The sequence below is a fragment of the Chinchilla lanigera genome, unplaced genomic scaffold (genome assembly GCF_000276665.1).
Source record: "Chinchilla lanigera isolate Chin_1 unplaced genomic scaffold, ChiLan1.0 scaffold00001, whole genome shotgun sequence".
In the NCBI taxonomy this organism is placed as follows: Eukaryota; Metazoa; Chordata; class Mammalia; order Rodentia; family Chinchillidae; genus Chinchilla; species Chinchilla lanigera.
In genome coordinates, this window is record NW_004955402.1 from 11,584,509 (window position 1) to 11,608,378 (window position 23,870).

At 48.4% G+C, this 23,870-nt stretch overlaps 1 protein-coding gene across 15 annotated transcripts in view; it reads right to left on the reverse strand.

The window, feature by feature from the left end:
• Window positions 1-23,870, reverse strand: part of Tmem241 (transmembrane protein 241) — a 127,263-nt gene that overhangs the window by 70,277 nt on the left and 33,116 nt on the right. For 9 of the 15 annotated variants that reach the window (XR_001230962.1, XR_001230968.1, XR_001230957.1 and 6 more), the window contains exons 6-13: window positions 20,035-20,060; window positions 17,249-17,300; window positions 15,551-15,599; window positions 14,783-14,828; window positions 13,343-13,378; window positions 7,944-7,978; window positions 6,975-7,073; window positions 469-538 (exon numbers count right to left, since the gene is read on the reverse strand). Coding sequence is in view for 11 of the 15 variants with exons in the window: in XM_013503737.1 (XP_013359191.1) it covers window positions 469-538; window positions 6,975-7,073; window positions 7,944-7,978; window positions 13,343-13,378; window positions 14,783-14,828; window positions 15,551-15,599; window positions 17,249-17,300; window positions 20,035-20,060 (413 nt within the window). In the remaining 4 variants the exon portion in view is untranslated. Of the gene's footprint in view, window positions 1-468; window positions 539-6,974; window positions 7,074-7,943; window positions 7,979-13,342; window positions 13,379-14,782; window positions 14,829-15,550; window positions 15,600-16,769; window positions 16,885-17,248; window positions 17,301-20,034; window positions 20,061-23,870 lie in introns of those variants that run through there. The other 6 variants (XM_005372695.2, XM_005372698.2, XM_013503471.1 and 3 more) reach the window with 5 other exon arrangements.

A 23,870-nucleotide genomic window follows, 5' to 3' on the forward strand; every position in this document is an offset into this window, starting at 1 on the left:
GTTTGTTTGTTTTTGAGATGAGATCTTGCTATGTAGTTCAGGCTGGCCTTGAGCTCACTATGTAGCCCAAGCTGGCCACAAACACCTGCCAATCCTCCTGCTTCAGCCTTCCGAGTGCCAGGATTACAGATGTACACCACCACGACTGGCTTAGTTTCATCGGTTTTGTACAATGAAGTTCTGTGTGAGATTTGCTTGTGGAAAGAACAGAAATGGGGGAAGGCACCTCTTCACCAAGTTTGAAAATCAGTGCCTGTGTGCAGGCCCAGGGTCCTCACTGTACCCAGGCTGGCCCTGAGCACCTGTAGGTATCCAGTGACACCTACAGTCACTGGGGAGCAAAGGAGCTGCTTCCCAGCCCCACCCACCACGGCTGGCTTCTGCCACTCACTCAGATCCCTGGCAGTGACTGTGGACTTCACACAGACAGAGACATGGAAGGCCACGAATCGGTGAGCTCAAGGTTACCTGGCACAACAGCTGCCGTGGAATCTGTAGAAATACAGGAACGGGAAGTCCAGGACACTGACGAGGTCACCTGCAGAGCACAGGCATGGTGTGACAATGGTCCCCTCCGCCCTCCACGTCCCCCCTGCACCCACTGTCCTGAGGAAGCAATGCGAGGGTTGGCAGCAGAGCAGCACTCCACCAACTCCCAGAGCTGTCTATACTGGGTCCCCTAGGGATTCTGGTGTTGGCAGTGCTGTTTAACATGAGCGAACAGATAATAACAATGCCTGCTTGGAGACAGCATGCCTTGTGCACGGGCCTTTGCTAAAAGCGTTATGCCTGTATCTCGTTCAGTCTTCAGAACTCTGTGAGGCTCCGCTGTCCCCATTTAAACTGGAGCTCAGGGAAGAGGGGGGATTGCTTATGAGATTGCATAAGTCTTGAACCACGAAGGCAGAAGACCCCAAGATCTTCACTAGGCAGCCTCCCTGCCCCAGGGACAATGGGGGAAGAAAAAGTCTTCTTTTAGGATTTTTTGTTTCAGCCTATGTCTAAAAAAAGAACATGAATGCATTCCCCTGACATATTTTTTCATTTTTGTGCTTAATTACTGAGCAAACAGCACAGGGGCCAGACCCACTGTGCATACTCACTTTAGTCTAAGGTCCAAAGGGTACATTTATTTCTTGTGAAGTAAGATCATTCTTTTAGTTCCACTTAGTACAAGAGGAAATAATTACACATATTGGCTGCTTCCCTCTCTGGAATTTGAACTTGGTCACAAACAAGAAGTCAGGAGATTAAAAAAGCAGAAAGCCTTCCAAAAATGTCCTGAGAAAAGGAATTGAGCATTTCCACAGCGCAGCACTTAATCCTTCCAAATCTGGAATTCCTGCCACTCGGCAGGGGCCTGGGCCTCCGGATCTCAGGTTTGGTCTGTCTCTCGGTCCTGGTGGGCCAGGGGAGAAGGCTGACGCCCCCAAGCACCCCGGGTGGATCAGGTGCGGGGTGGGACACGGAGGCAGTGTACCCTGCACCCCGGTGCCTACTCAGCAAGCATTTCAGAACTCGAGATGCAATCGCTGCTGCACTTCTTGGGAGACTTCAGTGATCTCAAATGATTCACCCATCTACTGGAAAAGCAGTTCTGAATTCAGTTTTCTGCAAGCTTGTTTCTTATTGTGACTGTTACCTTTGTGCACGTACTTGGGAGTTCATTTTCGAGCAGCCCAGCACTCATGGTCTCCTTGGGCTGTGATTCCACTGAAAGCCTCTACCCCCAATCAGGGCCCGTGACGGGAGGGGGAACTCAAAACCGACGCGCTCAGACACAGCTCTCCAATGCAGGGTGAGCAGAAAGTGTTCTGAGGTCCTCTCCCCCCGAAGTGACAGCCAGCGTGACCCTGAAGGGTGCTGGACGCTGCTCAGGCATGTGGAAGGGACACCTGCGAAGGACTCAGTTGTCTCTTGGGCAGCTGCTGGCTCTTGGCTGTTTCCCAAATGCCCTTTCAGGGCGGCGGAAGGCAGTGCAGTCAGTGTGATAATGAGGAACGGCATGGGGTGGTCCATTAGACCCAGGACCTTGGCCAGCTGTGCCTCACCTTGGCGCCCCGTCTTTCAGTGGAAATACTCTGGGGGATAAACTGGACTCACAGGGGGGCCAGCAGCTTTTATAGCCCAGCCAGGCTTTAGCGGTGTGCTAAGGCACACAGGAACAGGTGGGGGCCCCCTAGGAGGGCGGGAGGCAAGGAGTATCTCAGAGCCCTAAGGGATTTGCCAGTTAGATCGTAGCCCCCCCAAATCCCAAAAATGGGCCCCAGAAATGACTGAGAAAGAGCATGGCCTCCCCGTGACCCTTGAGCCACTCCTAGAAATTTTACTCATCCCTCACACAGCACCTAGCTGACCTGGTGCCTCTCCCCATCCCGCCAACTCTTGAAAGCAGCAATGCTACCGCATTCGCCCTTGTCCACCACGTTAGTGCTAAAGTAGCACTATATCCAGCACTTGGGAGGCTGAGGCAGGAGGATCACTATGCATTTGAGGCCAGCCTGGGCTACACAGTAAGTTCAAGGCCAGCCTGAAATATATAGTGAGACCCTGTTTCAAAAAAACAAAACAAAACAAAACCAAAGAAAAGGAAGCACCATTAGGGTGCACGCCAGCCCCTAAACAGCAAGAGTCAGTGACTGTGATGAGTAAGTGTAACTGTCAGCTGGATGGGTTTGGGAGCTACATATGAGATTAGTAAAGCGCACTTCTAGGGGTGTCAGCTGGGTCATGAGGCGTGACCTTGAGGACCCTATCTGGTCCCCTACCCCTCCCTCTCTGGCACTGTTCCCCTGCTCTGCTTCTCAAACGAATGCCAAGAACTAAGCAGCTTTGCTCCACCGCACTCTTCCCCCATGATGCTTCTGCCTTGGACCCACTGACCATGGGCTGAATCCCCTTACACTGTGAGCTAACATAAACCTCTCCTTTAAACTGTGCGTGTCCAGGTTTGTGTCAGAGCAACAGGAAAGCCAGCCAACACAGTGACTCTGCCATGAATACCGTTCAAGAGGTCGCAGCATCGCAGCCAGCCCTAACCCCGTGAGAGCTCAGGGCAGGGCCTTAAACATTGGAAAGATGCTCACAGGCCAACAAGTCCACACCACCTTGCTCTGAGCTGCATACTGCCACACCCAGCAAGTGCCCGGAGGGCTGGCAACATGAGTGGTGGCGGCAACCTGAGGCCGATGCTCCCGCTCAAACTGTACGGATTGACAGAGGGAGAGAGGGGACCATCCTTCTCTGAAGATTACAGAGCATGGAGTTGCCATGGTGAAAGCGTGGCACAGTCCTGCCCTGGTCAGGACTAACTGAGACTTGAACACAAAGGAGACTTCCTCTCACCACACTCAAGCCTTCTCAACTGGCTGCAATGTGGAGTCGGTGCTGGGAGTGACTAACGCTCCTTGCTTCGGCTCACACAGGGGCATAGGACACCCCACGTACCAAGATCACCTCGGGGTCAGATTCCTACAGGTCTCCCTGCTCGCCTGGTTCCTTGAAATTCTCTCATGAACACCACATTTGAGGGGCTCCACACAAATGTGAAGTATAAAGTATAGCGTATCTCTATATAAAGTGGAAAGTAGTGTATCTCTACTGCTCAAACAGTCCAACGGGGAAGGAGGGACCTTCCCAAGCAAGGTGTGGAGACTCTTGGCACCTCTACACGAACTGTGAGGGCCAAAGGCCAAGAAGAGAGTCCACTGCCCAGAAGCCGACCCAGTGCCCAGGCCGTGGAGATCTGCCTGACCCCTCACCGCAAAGGTGCGCCTACAAGGAAGCCCTTCTCTCTAGACCTCCTACACAAGGAAGGAGGGAAGCTCAGGCAAAAAGGCCATCTGAGGCCATTCCTCAGCTGAAGAGCTCAAATGAGACAACACACCAGACAGCAGGGAGGATATGGAGATACCAGAATCACCCACACTGCTGGGTGGGAGTGACCAATGGCACAAACACTTTAAACTTTCATAAAAAGTTAAACTACATCTACTCTAAGGTCCAGTGATCCAGTCTTATCTGCTGCAACTGTATCATCACCACTATGAACTAATAGCACCAAGGTCTATCAGAGATCAGGCAACTGACTCCCAAGAGTCTTCCAAACCCAAGTTTCTGTCAACTCTCACAGCAAATTCCTACCATAATATCCGTGTGCCTTCACTGTCCGCTTGCACAAATATAAGCCCTTCCCAATCCCTGAGTGCATTTCAGAAACAATGCGCCTCTGCTTCGTGAGGCTTCACTACTTTACTCAATGGTCCTCACCCATTCAGACCCTCAAGAGCAAACTCCATGGCTACCTAGGTTTGAGGTCAATGCTTGGCACTGGTCTACTTGGAAGGATCTGGCTCCTTCTCGAAGACTGCCCCCAACCTATCCGTAATCCCATGCCCACCTGCCCAGGGCCTTTGCAGAAGCCCTGCTATGACAGCCACATGCAGGTCCTACAGCTCTGGGGCCTCCTTCCCTGGAAGCCTCAGCTACTCACAGCAAAGGACACAGTGTCACCTCTGCTTCTGACTGAAGAGGCACATTAGTACGAGCGGCCCAGCAAGCTCCTCAGGCCAACTCTGAACACCTGGCCTCTGCAGTGATGGCATCTCACCAGGCAGAGGTGGAAACTGCAACACAGCAGAGCTGCAGACAGAGTTCCTTCAAGGGGAATGTGTCAGAGGCCATTTAGAATGAACCCGACAGGCTTCCCAGTTCCTTGGGCTGCCCATCATGGACCAAGTGTTTACCACACCACAGGCTCGAAGCTGAAGGAAAAATGATGGGAGGCAAACAGCTGCTGTCCATGTTTTGTTGTTTTTTAATATCAGTACTGGGGATTGAACTCAGGGCCTCACACGCCCCAGGCAAGTGCTCTACCACAGATCTATAGCCCTAGCCCCTAAAATTATAATTTTAAGAAAAATTAATCCTTGTAAGTATCTTCTTCTGGTACATCTAAGTCTGAACACGTTCTCAAATCAGAAATCAGAAATTTCTTCTGTCTTCCACATGTTTGCTTATCAAGACACAGTTCCTGGACTATGTAATTCACCCCTTTCATGTGCACACTTCTGTGGTGTTTAGTGTCATCACACAATCGTACAGCCATTCCCACTATTTCATCCTACCACGTTTTCATTGCCTTGGAAATGAACCAATGCCTACCATACTGTACTCTGCTGTCCAGCCCACTCTACAGCTACAGGCTACTGACCACTTTGTGTTCCCAGAGAACACGGATGTGTCTAAGGTATTTTTCCAGTGACCTAAAAGTTTAGCAGTGACTCTGAGTAAAATGTCAGGCCACTGGCCAAAATAGATAAACTATGCCAGTAGCCACCATGACTGGAAATGGGTGGATAAAATCCCCTTCCCAGCCGGGCATGGTGGTGCATGCCTGTAATCCCAGCACTGGGGAGGCTGAGGCAGGAGGATCGTTGCTATTTCAACACCATCCTGGGCTACAAAGTGAGCTTAAGGCCAGCCTGAACTGCACAGCAAGAACCTGTCTCAAAAAAAAAAAAAAAAAAAAAAAAAAAAAAAAAAAATCCGCTCCCCAAACCAAGAAAAGCTCCAAAAGGAAACATTTCTAAATTCACTTGAAACTATTCACGTTCTTGGGGCACTTGATAATAAAGTGTAGGATCACTGGGAAAAAAAGTGGTAATTAAAAAGAAAAACTTGGCAGCAGGGTCAGGAGCCCTGAACTCCAGTTTCCTCCTGCTAGGCATCTTGGTTACGTCACTCTCTGCGCTTCAGTTTCCTCTCTTGTGAAATCACTGCTAAGATTCTCTCCAGCTCTAAAAGTCATGAGTATAACAAGTGGATGATCATAATCTCCCGGCTCAAAGGAAAAGTGATCTCTCTGGGTAAAACATATCTGCCGAGTCCAATGGGAACAATCCAAGGGGTAAATGAACATTAAACCAGGAGAACCAGTGCATGTAACTAACTTTTCAGAGGCTTCTGACAAACATGCACTTCATAGGCGGAGGAACCCCTGGCCTGGCTGCAGAAAGCAGAGCAGGGGGAGTGTCTGAAGGCAGACAGACAGGAAGGGGAGCAGAAACTGGTTAGGGTTAATGGCTTGGCTTTGTGGGATTTATTACTGTACGTATCTTACAACATTGTATGGTAAGTCAGGCTTTTAACACACAACCATGGAGGCTAATGTAATAGCTAACCTCAGGCTTCTGAGATGTCACTGGGCTGTGAGAGTGTATGGGCTTCCACGCGGGCAAGTAGAACGTGGTAACACATTAAGAACAGGTGACTCCAACTATCCTTAGGAGGCCTGGGCAGATTCGGCATACAGTTTGGAAGCCTTACGACTGAACCTCCCTAATGACAAGACTAGTCAGAAACGGCCAAACTACCAACGGAAAGAGATGTCACTGCTTCAGGCACAGGAGGAGCGCAAAGTGGTGCTTTTCAGGCTACCTCTCTCTCTCTTCCTCCTCCTCCTTCCTTCAGTACTGGGGACTGAACTCAAGGCCTCGCCCTGAGCTACATCCTTTGTCCTTTTAAGTTTTTACTTTTGAGACAGGATTTAGCTACCCCACCAAGTTACTCCAGCTGGGCTCAAACTTGCTATCCTCCTGCCTAAGGCTCCCAAAGTGTTGAGATTACAGGCATGTGCCACATACCTGGCTTACCTGAGTGTTTGGGACTAACCTTATGCATGCCAATGGTCATATGTAACACTATTTTTGTTTTGTTTTTCAAAAGGTCTCAAGGCCACTCAGTGAGAAAGTCAAAGAAGTTCCAGTCCTTCTGAATCAATGTTCTGTCCCTCGAACTCCATCACGACACAGGGAGCAAGGCCGGTGAAAGTGGATGCTCAGCCATGCCACACCAGATGTGACCGTTTTATCTTGGGTGTCAGCTTCTGCTACGGTTTGGGTACCATGTGTCTCTTCAGAAACCCAAGTGGAAAAGGGACCCCATTATGGGGTCTGGAGAGAGTAGACACTTACTCGGAATACGGCCCTTAGGGGTAAGGCTCTTGGGAGGAGCGCAGGATTGGATAAGGTCATCATCAAGCCAGGGGCCCCCTACTGGACACAGGGGTCTTTCTAAGAGAAGAAAGAACACAGAAAACTCTCTCTGTCTCACCCTATAATGCCATGCACCACGTAAGGATTTGCCAGATAGAAAAATATCACAGGTAGGACCCCATGTCCTTGGACCACAATTAGGCGCCCAGATAAATCTCCTTTTTCTACAATTTACCCAGTCTGTGGTATTATTAGCCACAAAAAAATGGATTAATAAGACTTCAAAGTGTTTCACAGTGAAAAAGCATGGTGGAGAGGAGCATTGTGGGTAATTCCTGAATCTAAGAAGCAGCTATGGAGCAACCAAGGCAGCAATGTCATGAAAATAAGTTCTGAAAACAAACTTTATGCTAGAGTTGTGAAAACTGGGTGGTGACATATAATTTAAAGATTTATAAAATGATGCCAACTAGAAATAAAGTGAATTTGAACTTTTTCAGCAAATCCTTTAGCACCAGAACTAAAGAGCAATTCTGGACACTTGGGGAAGAAATTTTGGAAGAGAGTAAAACAAGCACTAGTTTACTCAGCAGGTAATGGACACTGCTGCATTCCTGAGACAGATCACCAGATGACTCACAGATGTCAAAATTCAGGCAGGGTAAGAGTAAGTTCCTGGGCATAAATCCATAATATTTTCTTTTTAATTTTAATTTCTGGTGGTGCTGAGGATGGAACCCAAGGCCTCGCGCTCCTCCCCTGAGCTGCACCCTAGCCTGTTCTAGTGGGTTGTCAAAAGCATTGCAAATATGCAGGCTGCTTCCTATGACATCCTCTCCGTGACATCCCCAGGGCAACCAAATTCTCTTACAGGTATCTGCGGAGCTAGAGCCAGGCCCAGTGACACGAACACACAACAATGTGACATCAAACACTAGAGTGGTTTACCTGTGGGGTGAGACGCAAATGCCAGGAGCGCTACACTGAAAAAGAACAGCACAGAAGTTAGGAAAGCTTCCTCAGCACTGGTACAAAAAATAAAACAGAGCATTAGAAAATAAATATAGTTTTAGCCTTTCTACTTGGAAACAGTTAAATTTTCCTAAAAGCAGTGACTGGTGCCATCCTGCCCAAACCCAACTCCAGAGAGTGAGAGATCCCTGGGATGCCCCAGGTTTTGGCAAAAGGACTGAATCCAGCCTTGGGACAAACTGAGGGTCTCCTGTCCCACCTGCAGGTCAGTTGTGCCACTTTTCTCGGCCTTAGCCTCAGGAGGCTGGGGTGGGAAGATAACTAAGTTCCAGGCCAGCCTGGACTACACAGTGAGACTCTGTCTTTAAAAAGGCAACAAAATAACCTACACGAGACTGGAAACTGCAGCTGAACCCCTGCCCTCTTGTTTTCTGTGGAACACACAGCCTACACAGGCTCCAGTCTTAACTCCCTGGCCCTTCTTTCCATTACAACGTCAGGAGCAAAAGTTATCACTCCTGTCACAGAACAGAAGGGGCCTCCCTCCATCCCCACACAGCCCCCAAGCCTCATCATCAGGATCACTCCAAAGGGTGACCCTAAAACAAAAACTAGGGGGGACAGCAACAAGAAGAAATCATTAAATCAAAGAATTGGTTCTCTAAGCCCTGTTTGGAATTTTGCAAGTATTGTTTATTTGTTTGTTTGAGACAGGGTCTCACTGTGTAGTTCAGGCTCACCTGGAACTTGCAGTGACCCTCCAGCCTCTCCTGCCTCAGCTTCCCAAGTGCTGGGATTACAGGCATGCACCACCACACCTGGCTGCTGGCTTTAAGTATCATTTAACCTGCTCCTCGTTCCTCCTCTCTGGCCTCCTTGGGAACAAGAACCACATCCCATTCCTCTCTGGATCCCAAGTGCCTCGCAGTGTGGGGAACACAGCGGGTTCAGTACATTACCTCTAGGTGTATCTGTGGTGGGAAAAATGTTTGAAGAAAAAATATAATTTGAGGCCCCCCCTTCTAAGGTTATAAATTACATGCAAACTCTAATAAGGAAGTTATTCTAATAGAAGGTATACCAAGCCAGACAAACAGCAGATCGTTTATAAATTCACTCATTCAGTAAACATTTGAGTGCTTAGTATCTGTCAGGCACTTTTTTAATATCTGCAAGGAGAGAATGAACAAAACAGAAGATGACCTGATGGTCTCGGGAAATACATGGGAAAACATGAAGACGCTATCATCTCCACTTGCTAAAGTCCGGTACATTTTTTCCGTTTCAAGAAGTCATACCCAGAGAGAATGCCTGCCTGCTTCCCTCTGCCGGTCACGCACAAAACCTTATCTGCAGAGTCAGGAGGTGCACAATGAACCAGCAGCATTATGGGAATTTTCTGTTTAACAGGCTGAGAGCGGCCCAAGTCTGCCTCATATTAAATAGAAATGGTGCTACAAGTGCGGGCACCGATTTCCCTCCTTATAAATTCTCCAAAATCCAAATGCAGATCAAAGCCATCCAGTCTCAGAAGCTCCACTCCTTTTCTGCCCCCACACACCCTTCCTTTTCTTCTTTCCTTTACCTTCTCCCCCTACCTGTGTCCTAGTCCTCTATCTATATCAGAAACATTAGAAAAAGCCAGTACCAGGGAGGAAACAAACTAAATGGTCCAGAAGGGTCTGCTAAGGGCGAAGTTCAGCGTACTACATTTTTGCCTCTCTCCAAATACTGAGAGCTCAAAGCAACTCCTCGCCCCGGCAGGCAGTGGTACAGGCTGCCCAGGCAGGGCCACCCTAAAGCTCAGCAGACTGCTGGGTTCTGGGTACTGATTCCAGCGCAGCCAGTGTCCGCAGGAGAGGCCTCACCCTGATTCACGTCTCTTCACCATTCGGATTGGAGGGAAGACCCAGAAACGAGTCAGGGCTTTAGCAGGTGTGCCACGGACACGGGCAAGAAGTGAGAGTGCCGGGCTCACCGCTGGTGCAGTAGAAATAATCCTCACGTCAGGTGCGGGAAGAAGACGGAGCAAGCAAGGGCTGAGGGTCGCAGGCACCCCTTTCCCATTCCTTTGGTGTGTGATGCAGCTGTCCCTTCTGTGCAGAACTGCTAACAAGGCCTGATGTCTTAGGAACACATTTTGGTGCAGTGAGGGTTTTGTTGTTGTTGTTGTTGTTGTTGTTTGGGGGAGGTGGTCCTGAGCATATTAGAAAGTGCTCTGCCAACCACTGAGCTACGCACCCCGGCCCTTACACACGTTCAACACCAAGAAGCTTCTGCATTTTCAGAAAGGTCCCTAGAAAAACAGCCAGTGGGTCTGAGCAGAGTGGAACTAATGATAGTTTGCTGCTCAGAACACAGGTGGCCAAAGCCATGCTTGCGGCATCTTGCATTTTAAAAGGTACTGTAATAACTGTAAAATATTTATGAGCTTTCTCTGCAGATGGAGAAGCTGGCTCATGTCAGACCGTCTCAGTCATGGAACTTCCTCTGCAATCAGCACCACTTGGTGCTGAGGCCCAGCTCTGACCTATGTGCTCTTTAACATGAACCTTGCTTCTCCAGCCGTGCACAGCTGGGGGCTACTGAAACCCAGGGCCGATCCTGGCTCTTCTATTTAGAGACGTCCTATGTTATATTTAAAGGTTGCAAATCAGACCACATTTAGCAGGGATAGGAGCAAGGTGGCAATTTCAGACCAAAGTACGGGTTTATTCTGCCAAAGAAAACACAGCAGTTGTACCCTGTTTTGCAAAAACCATTAGTTTCAGGGAATGATTCTGATGATGGTGATGATGATGATGACAACACCCCCGTGAGTGAAGCCCTTTAGAAGGGAGCGGCCAAAAAACAGGCTGCAAAACGGTCTCACTGTGATGCCCGGGCTGAGCTTGAACTTGTGATCCTCCTGCCTCAGTCTCCCCAGTGCTGGAATTATAGGGTACACCAGCACACCCCGCTACCCTCACTATTTTAGGAAAATTAAGGCATTGGGCTGGGGAGATAGCGCAGTAGCACAGCACCTGCCTGGCACGTGCAAGGTCCTGAGTTCAATTCCCAGTACAAAAAAAAAAGAAAATTAAGGCCAAATAAATAAACTTCCCCAAACCAAACAGGAAATTCAGAAGGCTCTTGCTGAAGGGCCACTATATATGAATATGACAGTATTTGCAATGAGGTGCAGAAAAAAAGAGGAAAGAAATCCCAAAATGCTTTTGGGAAAACACTGAAACCCCAAGTACAGTCTTTTCACTAAAAGCTGTCAAGATCAGGAGAAAATGGAAAAGAAAAGAGTAAGAAGGAAAAGTGGGGAAAGTAGAATCCGATTTTTAAAAAAGGGACTTGTGATATCTGCTTATAAAAAAAAATAACGGCAAAAAGGAGCTGAAGAGGAAGAAAGAATAAAGCACATTTGGGCGTAACGGAGCAGAAAGATCACGGTGGACTGCGCTGGACTTTATAGGCACCATGAAATCAAGCAGCTGGCGAAGAGGAAGTTTCTGAATGCAGCTGTGTGAAGCCCAGTCTGGAGCAAAGGAAGAGCAATCCGGGGGTGAGCAAGACGCAGTAAATCACAGCAGAACTCGTGTGGAGGAGGAGGGCAGGGAAGACGGTAAAACAGAGTGAGCAGGCAAGGGAAAAGGCAGAGCTCTTCCTCCATGGTCAACGAGATGACCGTGAGAGATGGGAAGGAGGGGCTGAGCATGGGACAGGAAGGAAGGAAAACTATGGACCTGCACAGAGATGAGAGAAGCAAAAGGTGATCAGTGGTCAGAGAGACGTCGGCACATAAAGGCAGGAAACTCAAGGTCCAGGGCAAAAGACGAGTGTCTTGGCCAGGAAAGAGCCAACATGGCAGGAGACAGAGTAAGAAGCCGGGAGGGGAGCAGAACATAGACCGGGAGGCGGCCAGCGCAGGGCAGAGCGGCAGCCCAGGAGTTGGCGACTTGTAGAGCGCTGTGAGGGGACACTGTGATGGCAGCAGGGACAGGGCTAGGTCAGGCACACCTTGTGGCATGGTTGGCAGCTGCACCACTGGGAAGGTGGCAGAAGCTTCGGACACTGGAACCCCTGGGCTTTCTTCTGGGGGTGTAAAGAAATGCACTGACGGTGGCTGGGAGGGAATTTTTAAATATATCTCCAAAGTTCATTTTTTATTTAAGTTTCGATCAATAGTCAGTCCTTGGGCAACCCATTCTGAACCCCTCCTGCCTCTCAGGACCTACTTCTAGTCCCCATTCCTAGTCCTCATTCTTTTTCCCCAATAAATTTCCTACTGTTCAAAAAACATTAGCCCTTTTATCTTGAATGCTTGACTGGAAATATATGCATATACATCATATATACATATATGCATGTTTCTTTATCAAATCCACATTTTTTGTTGTATTCAAGAACCAGAAGTGTGTCAGGCATGGTGGCACAAGCCTGTAATCCCAGAATTTAGGAGGCTGAGGCAGGAGGATCACTGCAAGTTCAAGGCTAGCCTAATTATGTACATAGTGAGACCCTATCTCAAAAAACAAACAAACAAAAGAACATGTGTGCTAAATCCCTATAGGTACTTAACAAGGAAAACTGGCTCCACTACAACCATTAAAAAGTAAACAGCTCCCCTAATAATGTTGCTTGTATTGCTGTAGCTGCTTTGTTTTATCAACGTTGCACTTCAGGTAAATATATGTAATAATTTGAAAAGTAGAAAAAATTGTTTTATTTTCTGTTCTGGAATCTGTATAAAGTCTAAAATGTCAACCATGCACTTTGTCTAAATAACTTTTTGGCGCACAACATATGGTTGGCTTAAATGAAAATAAAAATAGTGTTATGCCTATACTTTTATCCACGTTTTTAATCTTAAAAACAATTTCACTCATGTGTCATAATTCCTCTGTTTGTTATTCAGTAAAATTCATTTTAATTTGTAAAAACTAAGCTATAAGTCAAGCTTCAAACTTGACTGTACCTTAACAAATATCCCTTGAAAACACTTTGAAATTTACATTAGAATTTCGAGCTCCAGGAGTGTTTGTGGTTCATGGCGGAGGCAGCCTGTGGGGAGATCCTCTCTTTCTTCCCAGGCTCAGGCCCGCACCTTGAGAGCGAGCCTCAGGGCCACCGTGTAGGATTCCAGGGAACAGCTAGACGCCAGGAGGCATCCCTAACCCGCAGGGGTACAGGGTGGCCTGGTCTGAGGGCTGTACTATTTGGTTTCCTCAATTCTGCTCATCTCACAGATTATTTTACCTGCTTTCCTGGTAGGCCTGGTTCCTCAGAACTCTTATCATCATAATATTATTGGAAAATAAAAATTCATTAGCTCTAGAAGGATTGTTCTTTAACATTACTCTTTAAAAACATAAATTATACTTTACCTGAATATATAGTTTAAATACTGCTGGTCAATATCACTAAGGAACAAGAAAGAAAGAGATAAGACATGAAACAATAGAAGTAATTCTTAAATACATAAAGTAGTCATTCTCCTCTGTAATAACTTCTATTAAGTATGTCACTACTGTTATAAATTATCAATAAATAGGAGGAAGAAAACTTTATATTCAAAACAGTTCTAGGTTTTTGAAAAAAAAATTTTTAATTTCTTTTTTATTTCTAAAAATTGTTTTAAATTTATACATAATAACTTTATCCTGATTGGTATTTTTTTAAAGAAACTGCTTATTTAGTACATAGCACACATTTTCACCTGGGGCCAACTGCTTCCCACTGGCCACTTTCAAAGGACTGTCAATGTCAGGCCACAAGACTGACTTCTAAATTGACCATATTTAACAATTAGAAATAGAGGTCAATTCAAGTAAATTTGAGTTTCAGATAAAGTTTTAGTGTATGTTCCAAATATCACATGGGACATAAAATAAAAAATTATTTGCTGCTTATCTGAAATTCAAATTTAAAGGGCATCCTGTATTTTAGGCAACTCTCTTGGTTTCTTTATGCAAAAACACTTTATTAAAAGAACAAAGGAACCCGGGTGTGGTGGCACACACCTATACTCCCAGCAATCTGGGAAGCTGAGGCAGGAGGACCTCAAATTCAAGCCTAATTGGCAATTTAGTGACTTAGCAAGACCCTGCCTCAAACAAATGAAAAAGGTCTGGGGATACAGCTCAATGTGAAGGCTCTGGGTTTAAAATCTAATGCTGAAAAGAATTATTTAAAAAAATTTTTTTAAAGCTTTAAGGAGTGAAAGTCACAGGTTCGCAGAGTACATGACCGTTTCTTTGTAGGCCTTCAGGCAACCCCCACATGCACAGGCCAGTCTCGGGCACTGACCTCCCAGCTCCAGCTCAGCAGGGCCACAATTACCGTCTCTGTTCATCTACCTTTGCTTGGCTGGGGATTTAGCTCAGTGGCACAGCGCTTGCCCAGCAAGCGCAGGTCGTGAGTTCAATCCCCGGTACCGGAAAAAAAAAATCTACCTTTGCTAAGATGGCTCCATTGACTGCTCGCAGTGAAGGCCTTATTTTACCTGAGAAGGGGCTAGAAACTGGGGAGACTCTGGGGTGTAAACTGAGTCAAGTCCCTCTGAGCTGGAAGTAGCCAGCTGGGCCCCCCAGAAGCTGGCCGCATGCTTGTCAGGCCACTCTCCTCTGGGTGGCTGCCCTGCAGCAAGGGGCTGAGGCCCCAGGCACGCGTGGTCAAAGGCTGCGGCAGGCCGGAAGGGACCCGGCCTCAAGAGCAGAGAGGTGGCTTGGAGTGTGTCTGCACCCCGCTGCCACCATGCCTGTGCTCACACAGACCTCACCCTTTTCCTTTACCCGCCCAACCGCCCCCAAGTATTAAGCGCTTACCTTAACGCACTGGGGTTCTGGGCCTTCCGCACTATCTTATAGGCCCCTGCAAAGAAGCAGTCTGTCACTGGTGTGTCCTGCTGAAGAGCGCCTGCCCTCAAAAGGGGAAAGGGAGCATCGATCCTCTTTCCCCAGGTGAGCACACACCTACACACAGGACCAAAACTCTAAGGGCCTGAGGCCGTGAAGCCAGTGGTCCTCCGTGGTGAGGCCGGTCTGTCCTCCCAGGGCTTGCGGAGAGGCTGGGCACGGTCAGCCCAGGACAGCAGGTGGCTTCCCCCAACAGGACTGTCTCTCCTTGGAGCTCGTGCCCGGGGCAAGAGGAATGCCGCGTGTCTGAACGGGTCTGACCTGCGTTAACAAAGGCAGTGTGTCGCTTCTCCCCTGAGACTACGGGCAAGAGACACTGGCCGTGTGATTTCAAATGACATCAGATGTGCCTCTGATTTCACCAACTGTATTTTTTAATTTGAGGGGACAGACTACCCAAAGGAAGAGTTTTTGACATAACTTTCTGGATCTCCTCCATCCTATGAGCAGGCTGGGGCAGGTTAACATCCATCATGGAAAAGAGAAAATTATATTGGAAATGGAAACAGTTGAAGAAAAACTCCACAACAGAAATGCCAAGCCAGAAAATACCCATTTCATTTGAACTTTAACACCTTGCTTTAATTTTGCTATGGCTTAGAGGGTTACTAAAATGGGGATCTAGAGTAAGGACTGAATAACTAACCTCAATTAAGTAAGCCTCCTTCTCAAACTTACCTACACACAACAAGTGAATCACAGCCCAGAAATATCCCTCTGGATCAAACTGTAACACGAGATTAAAAAAAAAAAAATGGATTTTTAAAAATGGCTGTAAGTACAGACAAAAAGGACCCACTGTCAGCTCCACACAGGGCCAAGCAAAGGCTCTGAATCAGCAATCCCAGGCTCAGTCAGCGTCTCTTCATTTATCATCCAGCAGCTACAGCACCCTCCCAAGAGCACTCAGCCTCCAGCACCCCACACCCCACCCTGCCACCACAGTGTTCAAACGCAGACTCCTAACAAGGAGACAGAGCTTTTACAGAAGGAAAGGGGACCAAGAGAAGGAGGGATGCGGGGGAGGGGAGGGGAGGGAAGGGGAAGGGGTGTAAAAAGAATTAAGAGTGTTACGTCCGTGTACTAACTCCCCACCATGAAGGTAACCATGAATTTGCAAACGTGCACTAATAAAAATAAAAATTTTAAAAATTAAAACCTAGAAAAAGAAACCCAAATGCAAACTCATGCCGCCCAAGGACCTCTATGACAAACCCCGCCAACCCCTCCGGGTGCACCTACCGCCCCCAACCCCAAAACAAGGATGACCTGCATTTCCCTAAGCTTGAGGCTTTGCCCTACAACTCAGCCAGGGGGACTCCTCTTCTTCCTTCCTTACTCTCCATAGAAATTAGTATCACCTGACACACCCCAAAGTTTCTTTATTCTTTGTCTGTTTCTATTGCCAGCTGCTCTCCACTAGATTACAAATTCTGGGAGGGCAGGAATTAGAACGGGTAGACACAGGGTAGATACAAGGTAGGTGCTCAATTAAACCAAATCCCAGAATACTTGAGACCACCCCCCAGGATGCTGCCTTGCCTGCTCTCTTCCTGTGGGCAATTCCTGCTTCCTCTTCCAGATTTGGGCCCAGTAAATGACATCTGGGTCACAGCCCCAAATCCTCACTTATTCTTCAGCTGGTGACCTTGAGGGCCTCCCTATTCTTTAGCTATGAAATGGAGATAATAATAGTTCAAATGGATCTCTGCCCTTACAGAGTCTGTGAGATTTTAAATAAAACAGGGCACCCAAAGCACTGGCAGAGCGCCCAGCCCGCAGCAGGATTCCTGTCATCGCTGGCTGCTCCTGCTTCCCAGTCTGAGCCTCCCTAGGTGTTCGCCCGGTCACCCTGCACAGGCCCTGACCTCCCTGGGGTGACAATCTGCTGACTGACCTGTCTGCCTCCTCCTCACTGCTCTAAATAGATGCCAGCTTCTGCCAGTGCAAGGATTGATCTCTGTGCCTTCAGAGCCTGGCCTGGTGCCTGACACTCAGGTGACTTCAGGATGCTGGGGAGAAAGGGAGGGAGGGAGAAAAGAAAGAAAGACCTGTTCAGAAGATGACGGCCGGGTGGGGCGGTCATTGGCCTCTGAAGAAAACCTCCTCGTAGGCACCGGGGAATAATGTGAGAATCACTCCCTAGAAGAGGCCCCAGAGATTCCAGGGAAAATGACTGGGGCTCAGGGCCCGAGGCCAGCGACTGAGGGGTGGGCACACAGGGTCGCAGGCAGCAGGTCCCCAGGGCCGTGCTGAGTGCTGCAGGATGCTCAGCTGGGCGGGGCCGCCCTGCTTCTGAAGAGGCCTGGGGAACTGCGTGTGCGCGATGCGGCAGCCAGGAGGTTGTTTGCAGCCACTGAGCGTGTTGGGACTTACCTGGGGGTCGTTGAAGGGAAGGCACCCCACCGCAGCCAGGAGGAAGAGGGTACTGTGGACAGGCAGATAAAAAGGCGCCTCACTTTCAACATCAAAGCACCTCTCAGGATGTACACACAGAAACGCACGCATCGTGGAGCCTGGAGACCAACTGGGGTCCCATGCGTCCTCTGAAAGCCCAACTGCCCCACGGTCTTCAATCGATTTTCCCTCTCCGCTGCTCAGGAGCTGCCTCCCAGCCCCGAGCCTGTGCCGGGCACCGGAAGCCCAGGCTGGCTTGAGGAAGGCAGTGCACTGTTCAGGGTCCAAGGACAGGAGGGTTTCCAACCACAGGTCAAAACACTGCGGCAAAAGCACGAGTACCAAACTGGGCAATCGTGTCACAATCGTGCCAGTTATAAAAGGGAAAACCTTTGCACACCTCCTTAACCAAATGACCAAACTCAGTACTTCCAAGACGGGACAGAGCCACATCACACCCTCCTGCTAGGATACGAGGAGGACACGACATTGTGTGCACATGTGCACACGCGCGCACACACACACACACACACACACACACACACACGTGTGATGTTCCTTCTAGCTCTCGGAGCCTGAACCAAATTTTGAGGAAATGCTGAGACAGCCCCAGGCCTGGGGACAGTCCACAAAGCGACAGGTCCTTGCTCTTCAAAATGTAAAGGCAACCGGACAGAGTGGTGCATGCCTATAATCCCAGCACTCTGGGAGGCTGAGCATGGATGAGGGTTCGAGGCCAGCCTGAGATACACAGCGAGGTCAACGCCAGTCTGAACTATCTAATAAGACCCTTGTCTCAAAAAAAAATTAAAAATACACACTGAAATATTTGCAGACGGAATGCCATGGTGCTGCGATTTGCTTCAAAGTCGTACTGACGAGAGGCAGCGATGTGTCCCTAAGTAGAAAAATGGCTGAAGCCGAGAGATGGGCATCTGGACTTCACTGTACTATTCTGTCTGCTACACGTTTGGTAATTTCCACAATGCAATGTTTTTTAAAAATTCTTGCACAAGGAGGAGAGCATGTTGCCAATCAGAAATCTGTTTTAGAAAGCTCTGCTCAGCTATTACAAAGCCCCTGTGGAGTGGGCTCAGCAGCCGCTGGTTTTCAGCAGGACTCTTCCGCCCCACCTCCCATTCTTTGCTTCTTAACTAAGGCACCAGAAAGCACAAAACCCAAACGACTTCGTCTCTCCCCTTCCCAGGTCCTAAACGCACTGACATGCGCAGTGTCGGCCCGTTACCGACCCCCAAGGCAGAGGCTCACCAGCAGGAACAGGAGTGCCGAACACGCACTCTCGATTTTGGAGATTTTGTCACATGCCACGTCACACAGTCCCCACTCTGTATAGAGACCAGCACAGCAGGCCGGGTGGGAGGCAGAGGACTGCACAGGGGATCTCAGAAGCGGCGGAAGGAGCCTCTCCGCCGACTCCCTCACCTCCATCCACATGCACAGCCTAGAGGACCCCGCATAGCAGGGTGGGGTGAGCACAGGCCAGATTTTGGGGCTCCCTAGGGCTGCACGGAGACTGGCAGCGACTAGGTGAGAAGACTCCCATGGGTCCAGAGTCCGCCAGGGTGGAAGGCACCCTGGAACCCAGGTCAATCCCCACGCACAGGGACGAGCACCGGGACGCCCCCACTGGCAGACAGTCCCATGGGAGGGGGGACACAGGGCGAGGTCTGGTTTCCGCACACGTGACCTGAGCAGCACCTGCACCCCTGGGAATCTCGGGATCTACCGCCTGTGAGTCCCCTTCGGAACAAGGAGAGGAGTCCGGAGGTTTGGTGTTATATACATTTTTCCTTTCAAATTGCAGCTTGTAATAAAATTTAATCAAGTTAAATCTGTAATAAAGGCCAAAAAAGGGAGTGAGATTGGACGAAAGCCCAGAAATATCTGAAACCAGAATCCTAAACCTGTGTATGAAAGCACCTCCGCTGGCTTTCTGTCGACACCTGTGACTGCTCAGGCGGTGCACAGGAAGCAGGAGGTGAGGAAGGCGCAGGGCGTGGGGTTGGAAAGAGGAGGCAGTGGCCCAGGGACCGTGTGAGAACGCGTGGGCCATGCTCTGCCAAGCAAACTGCGGCTCCGTGGACAAGAAGACCTACCCACACTGGGCGTCGTGGCCCACACCTCGGGAAGCTGAGGCAGGAGGATCACTGTGAGTTCGAGGCCCCCCGGGCTACCAAGTGAGTTCAAGGCCAGTCTGAACTGCATATCAAGACCCTGTCTTCAAACTGTCTCAACAACCAAAAAACTGCCCAAGATCAGTGCTGTGTCCCAGGAAGGCAGTTCAGACTCTGGAACTCAGAGCTAGTGTGTTTTCCACATGGAGAATCTCCCAGGCCCAGTACACTGCCAAAACCTTTTTTTTTTTTTTTTTTAATTTAAGTTGTTTCCATGTTTTTCACTTTTATTCTTCATCAGTGTTGTGCAACTGTTCAGGAAATTTTGGGACACTGGCAGCTAAGATCCAGCACGGGTTGGTTTTTATTTGTTTCCCCTTTAGGAGTAAGATGTTGCAGAAAAAAAGAATGTATTTTCTTTTCCTTTTTCTCTTCCTTTTTTTCTCTAAAAAGAAAAATTTTAAAACAAAACACAAAACTGCATAGGTGACTATTCATGACCAATTCCTCTGTCAGCTCCCAAAGTGGGTATTTTCAACAACTACCACCCAAGTTCAAATCAAGTTAAATCTTGTATTTCAGAGGGCTACTTAAAAACAAACAAACAAACAAACAAACAAAAAAACTTACCTGCAGATCTTTGCAGAAGATATCTTCTGTATGGAAGAAAACAGACATAATTAGTCTTCACACTTCCCCCTTGAAAGAAAGCATTTAGATTAAGAGGTAAATAAATTACAAGCAAATTTATTCAGGCACTTAAGAGCTGCACTTTAGTATCTACTGAAGCGTTTTCTGCTTGGGTCAAGAGCAAGATGCGTCAGGTCAGAGCTGAGTCACTTCACAAAGCATTTCCACCGTTAGATGTTTACACATGAAAACCAAAAACCGGTACCAGGCCAACCTTCCAAACCTTCCCAAGTCTCTCACATACCAAGCAATGTAACCTGTAGTACAAGAAAAGAAGCTAAACTCTAGCTCAACTTCTATTTCTTCATTTTCATTTATTCATTCACCTCTTTTTTCTTTTTATCTTTTCATTTTTTTTGAGACAGGGTCTCACTCTGTAATTCAGGCTGGCTTTAAACTCACTTTGTAGCCTAGGCTGGCCTCAAACTCACAACAATCTTCCTGCCTGAGCCTCCCACGTGCTAGAATTGCGGGCATGTGCCACCACACCTGGCCCTCATTTATCTACTTTTGAGACAGGGTCTTACTGTCTTGCCCAGGCTGACTTTAGACTCCTGGATTCAAGCGATTCTCCTGTTTCAGCCTCCGAAGTAGCTAAGACTACACAAGCATGTAATCATGGCTGGCCACAGGTTTTTACTTTTAAATATTCCTTTTATTCATCCATTTCTAACTGTAAATTATCTGGTATTATATAAACATTAAGCAGAAAAAAAAAGAGAAAGGACATTTTACTCCAGCCCTAGAAAGGAAAAAAAAAATACATTGGAGGAATACAAATGTGGTATTTAAAACCCCCTGAAATAAATTCTAATCTAGGGCTGGGGATATAGCTCAGTGGCGTAAAGCACCTGCCTGGCAAGCACAAGGTCCTGAGTTCAATTCCCAGTACCAAAAAAAAAAAAAAAATTCTAATCTAGGCTGTATCCTTACAAAGGCCTGTTAATTAACCAGGCTAAAGGAATTAATCCTGCACAGAGAGGAAGTAAGCTCTACAAGGGATTTGGCACAGCTTTCTCTACCTCTGATAGAGGAGATGTAGGGGTACGATGACAGATTTGCTCTGAGCTTATTTTGCTCACTGGTGACAAACAACAATTTTGGACACCGGCTCAGATGGAGGTGTGACATAAACATACTGTTTAGAAGCGACGAGCTGACAAGAGAAAAGTGGTTTGCTATGAAAGCTAACCGAGGTGTTCATGGGCTACTCAGTAACCAGGTTTTTGCTACCTTAACAGATGCTATTTGTGCACTAAACTATGGCCTGTGGTTTTGGATCTTTCATCTCTGATCCAGGTGAAAGTGGCTCGACTGCCCCACCCCACGGGAAGAGTTAACCCCTGAATGCAGAGAGGGAAAGAAACAAACCAGGGTAAGGTGCCCTCGCTCCCAGGACTGGGTGATTTACCTGTTATGGTGAAATGTGTACTAGCGTATTCTGAGCCAAATGCAAGGGAAATCCCGAGGAGCTGCAGGCAGAGCAGGAACTGACAGGGAGGAGATCGCAGACGTCCCAGCTTTCCCATGAACAACACGTCTACCTGCTGTGGGCCCACACCACAGCAGCACACCCAGCCAGGGCCTCCCACACCCGCAGGTTCTTTCTGATTTTATTTTCTGGACCCTTTGGACTAAAAGAGCCCAGACCTGAGATGCAGAGAATGAAAACAAGCCATGTGTTTGTTACACAGCTCCATTCTTCCAGGGCTTGGAAAACACGGGAGAAGTTCACCAGGGGTGTTCACCTTCTCGGGCCCCAAGTCCACTAATAACTTGGCAATGAGTCCAGGGAGATTTGGGGGCTCCGAATGGGTCAGTTCAACTCCTCAAAAGTCAAACTGCCAAAAATAACAGTAAGTGGCTAACAGCTCTGGATTAGCTAATTACTCTGAGGGCTACTTACTCTGTGCTAGGCACAGTTCTATAGTATCTGCATTTAATTATGGGATGGAGGCTAGGGATGGTGGCATACACGGGAGGCTGAGGCAGGATGATTGCCAAGGATTAGGCTACATAAGGAATTCAATGCCAATCTGAACTACATAGTGAGACACTGTCTCAAAAACAAACAAAAAATAAAGATCTAATTATGGGATGATTAACAGTCACAGGTTATCTTTACAGATAAGGGCACTCAACACACTGAGAAATGAGGGAAGTGGCCAAGGTCACAGGGTTGGGGGCCAGGCATTCTAGATACAGAACCTGAACCTATTCCATCACCATCTGCCTAGCCCTGCAGTGACACCAGTGGCTCCCCTCAGACCACCAGCCTTCCCTTGCCGCTTCCTCTGCCTACCTAGAAAGCACTTTCTCCTCATCCCAGCACTTGCGAGTCTGAAGCAGGAGGGTCGCTGTGAGGTCAAGCTCAGCCTGGGTTATATAGTGGGACCCTGTCTCAAAAAAAAAAATCCCTCCCATCCTGGGTGGATCAGCTCAGACCTAGCCCCTGGGGACACCTGCCCCTCCACCCAAGCGGCCTTCAGGTGGCCCCCTAGTCCACCCACCCGCTTCCAGCCCAGGGTTGCAGGCCGGCTCCTGCACCTGCACTCAGCTCTTGAGTTCCACAGGGTCATAAATGGCTTCTCTATCTCTGCGCCACTCAGGGCACACATAATGGTGGACAAGTAGTGGATCAGTGGCTAGCAGTCCTCCAACACATCTACAAGGCTGGAAGATAAATTCCACGAGCCACACATGCCTCCAAGCATGTGTGCACGTGTGTGCACGTGTGCGTGTGTATGCATGCATGTGTGTGCACACACATGAGGAACCCGCTGTGGGTGCTGCAAATGGACTACAGACTTCAGACTGAATTTATTCTCATTATCTGGGAGCACGGTCGTGAGGAGGTCAACCTTACTCTAGACAATTCATTATGTGTAGTAAAATCCACACATAACAGAAATCACGACCTCCTTGTAAGTTGGATCGGGATGAAGTGGGGACGGGATCACCTCCTCAAGGTTCCTGGGTGGGGACCCGGAATGTAAGTCACACCCCCTGGACAGCCCAGAGAGATCAGCCCGCCGCCGCCAGACCGTGATGAGATGAGACTCACAAGCTCAGGTAGCACATGTTCTCTCCTGTGCGAAACCCGAAATATGTAAATAAAGTAAAATAAAAGACAGACTGTAAGAAACAGGGAGAGAGATCTTCCGCACAAGGGACGGGGACCGAGGGGTGGGGTGAGGGGCGAGGGCAAATAAAGAATCAAGATGTGTTGCGCACGCGCCAACTCCCCGATTGGCATGTGATCATTATGGACTGCGAACACGGACCGAGTAAAGAAATTCAAATTGAAAACGAAGAATTCATCCTAGCAATCTTCACTACAGAGCAGACAGAATGCGGCACTGTGAGGAACCACCTCCAAGCCCGGGAGTGGGGACTGCCCAACACATTCACGCCAACCAGTGTGCAACAATGGCAGGGACGGGGGTCCTGACACTGAAGTGGAAACGGGATGTATCCGCAGTGTGTGTAAAGACGTCCACACACGTGCGTGGAAACACGTGTGTGCAGAAGTGCGGTGCCTTCCAGGGGAGTAAGATATAGAAAAGAATGCTGGGCATGGAGTGCACGCCTATAATCCCAGCACTAGGAGGCTGAGACAGGAGGGTCACCGTGAGTTTGAGGTCAGCCGGGGCTACAAAGTGAGTTCAGGGCCAGCCTGAACTGCATAGTGAGACCCTGTCCCAAAAAGACAAAAGAAAAAAAGGAAGGGAGGCAGAGAGAGAGAGAGAGAGAGAGAGAGAGAGAGAGAGAGGGAG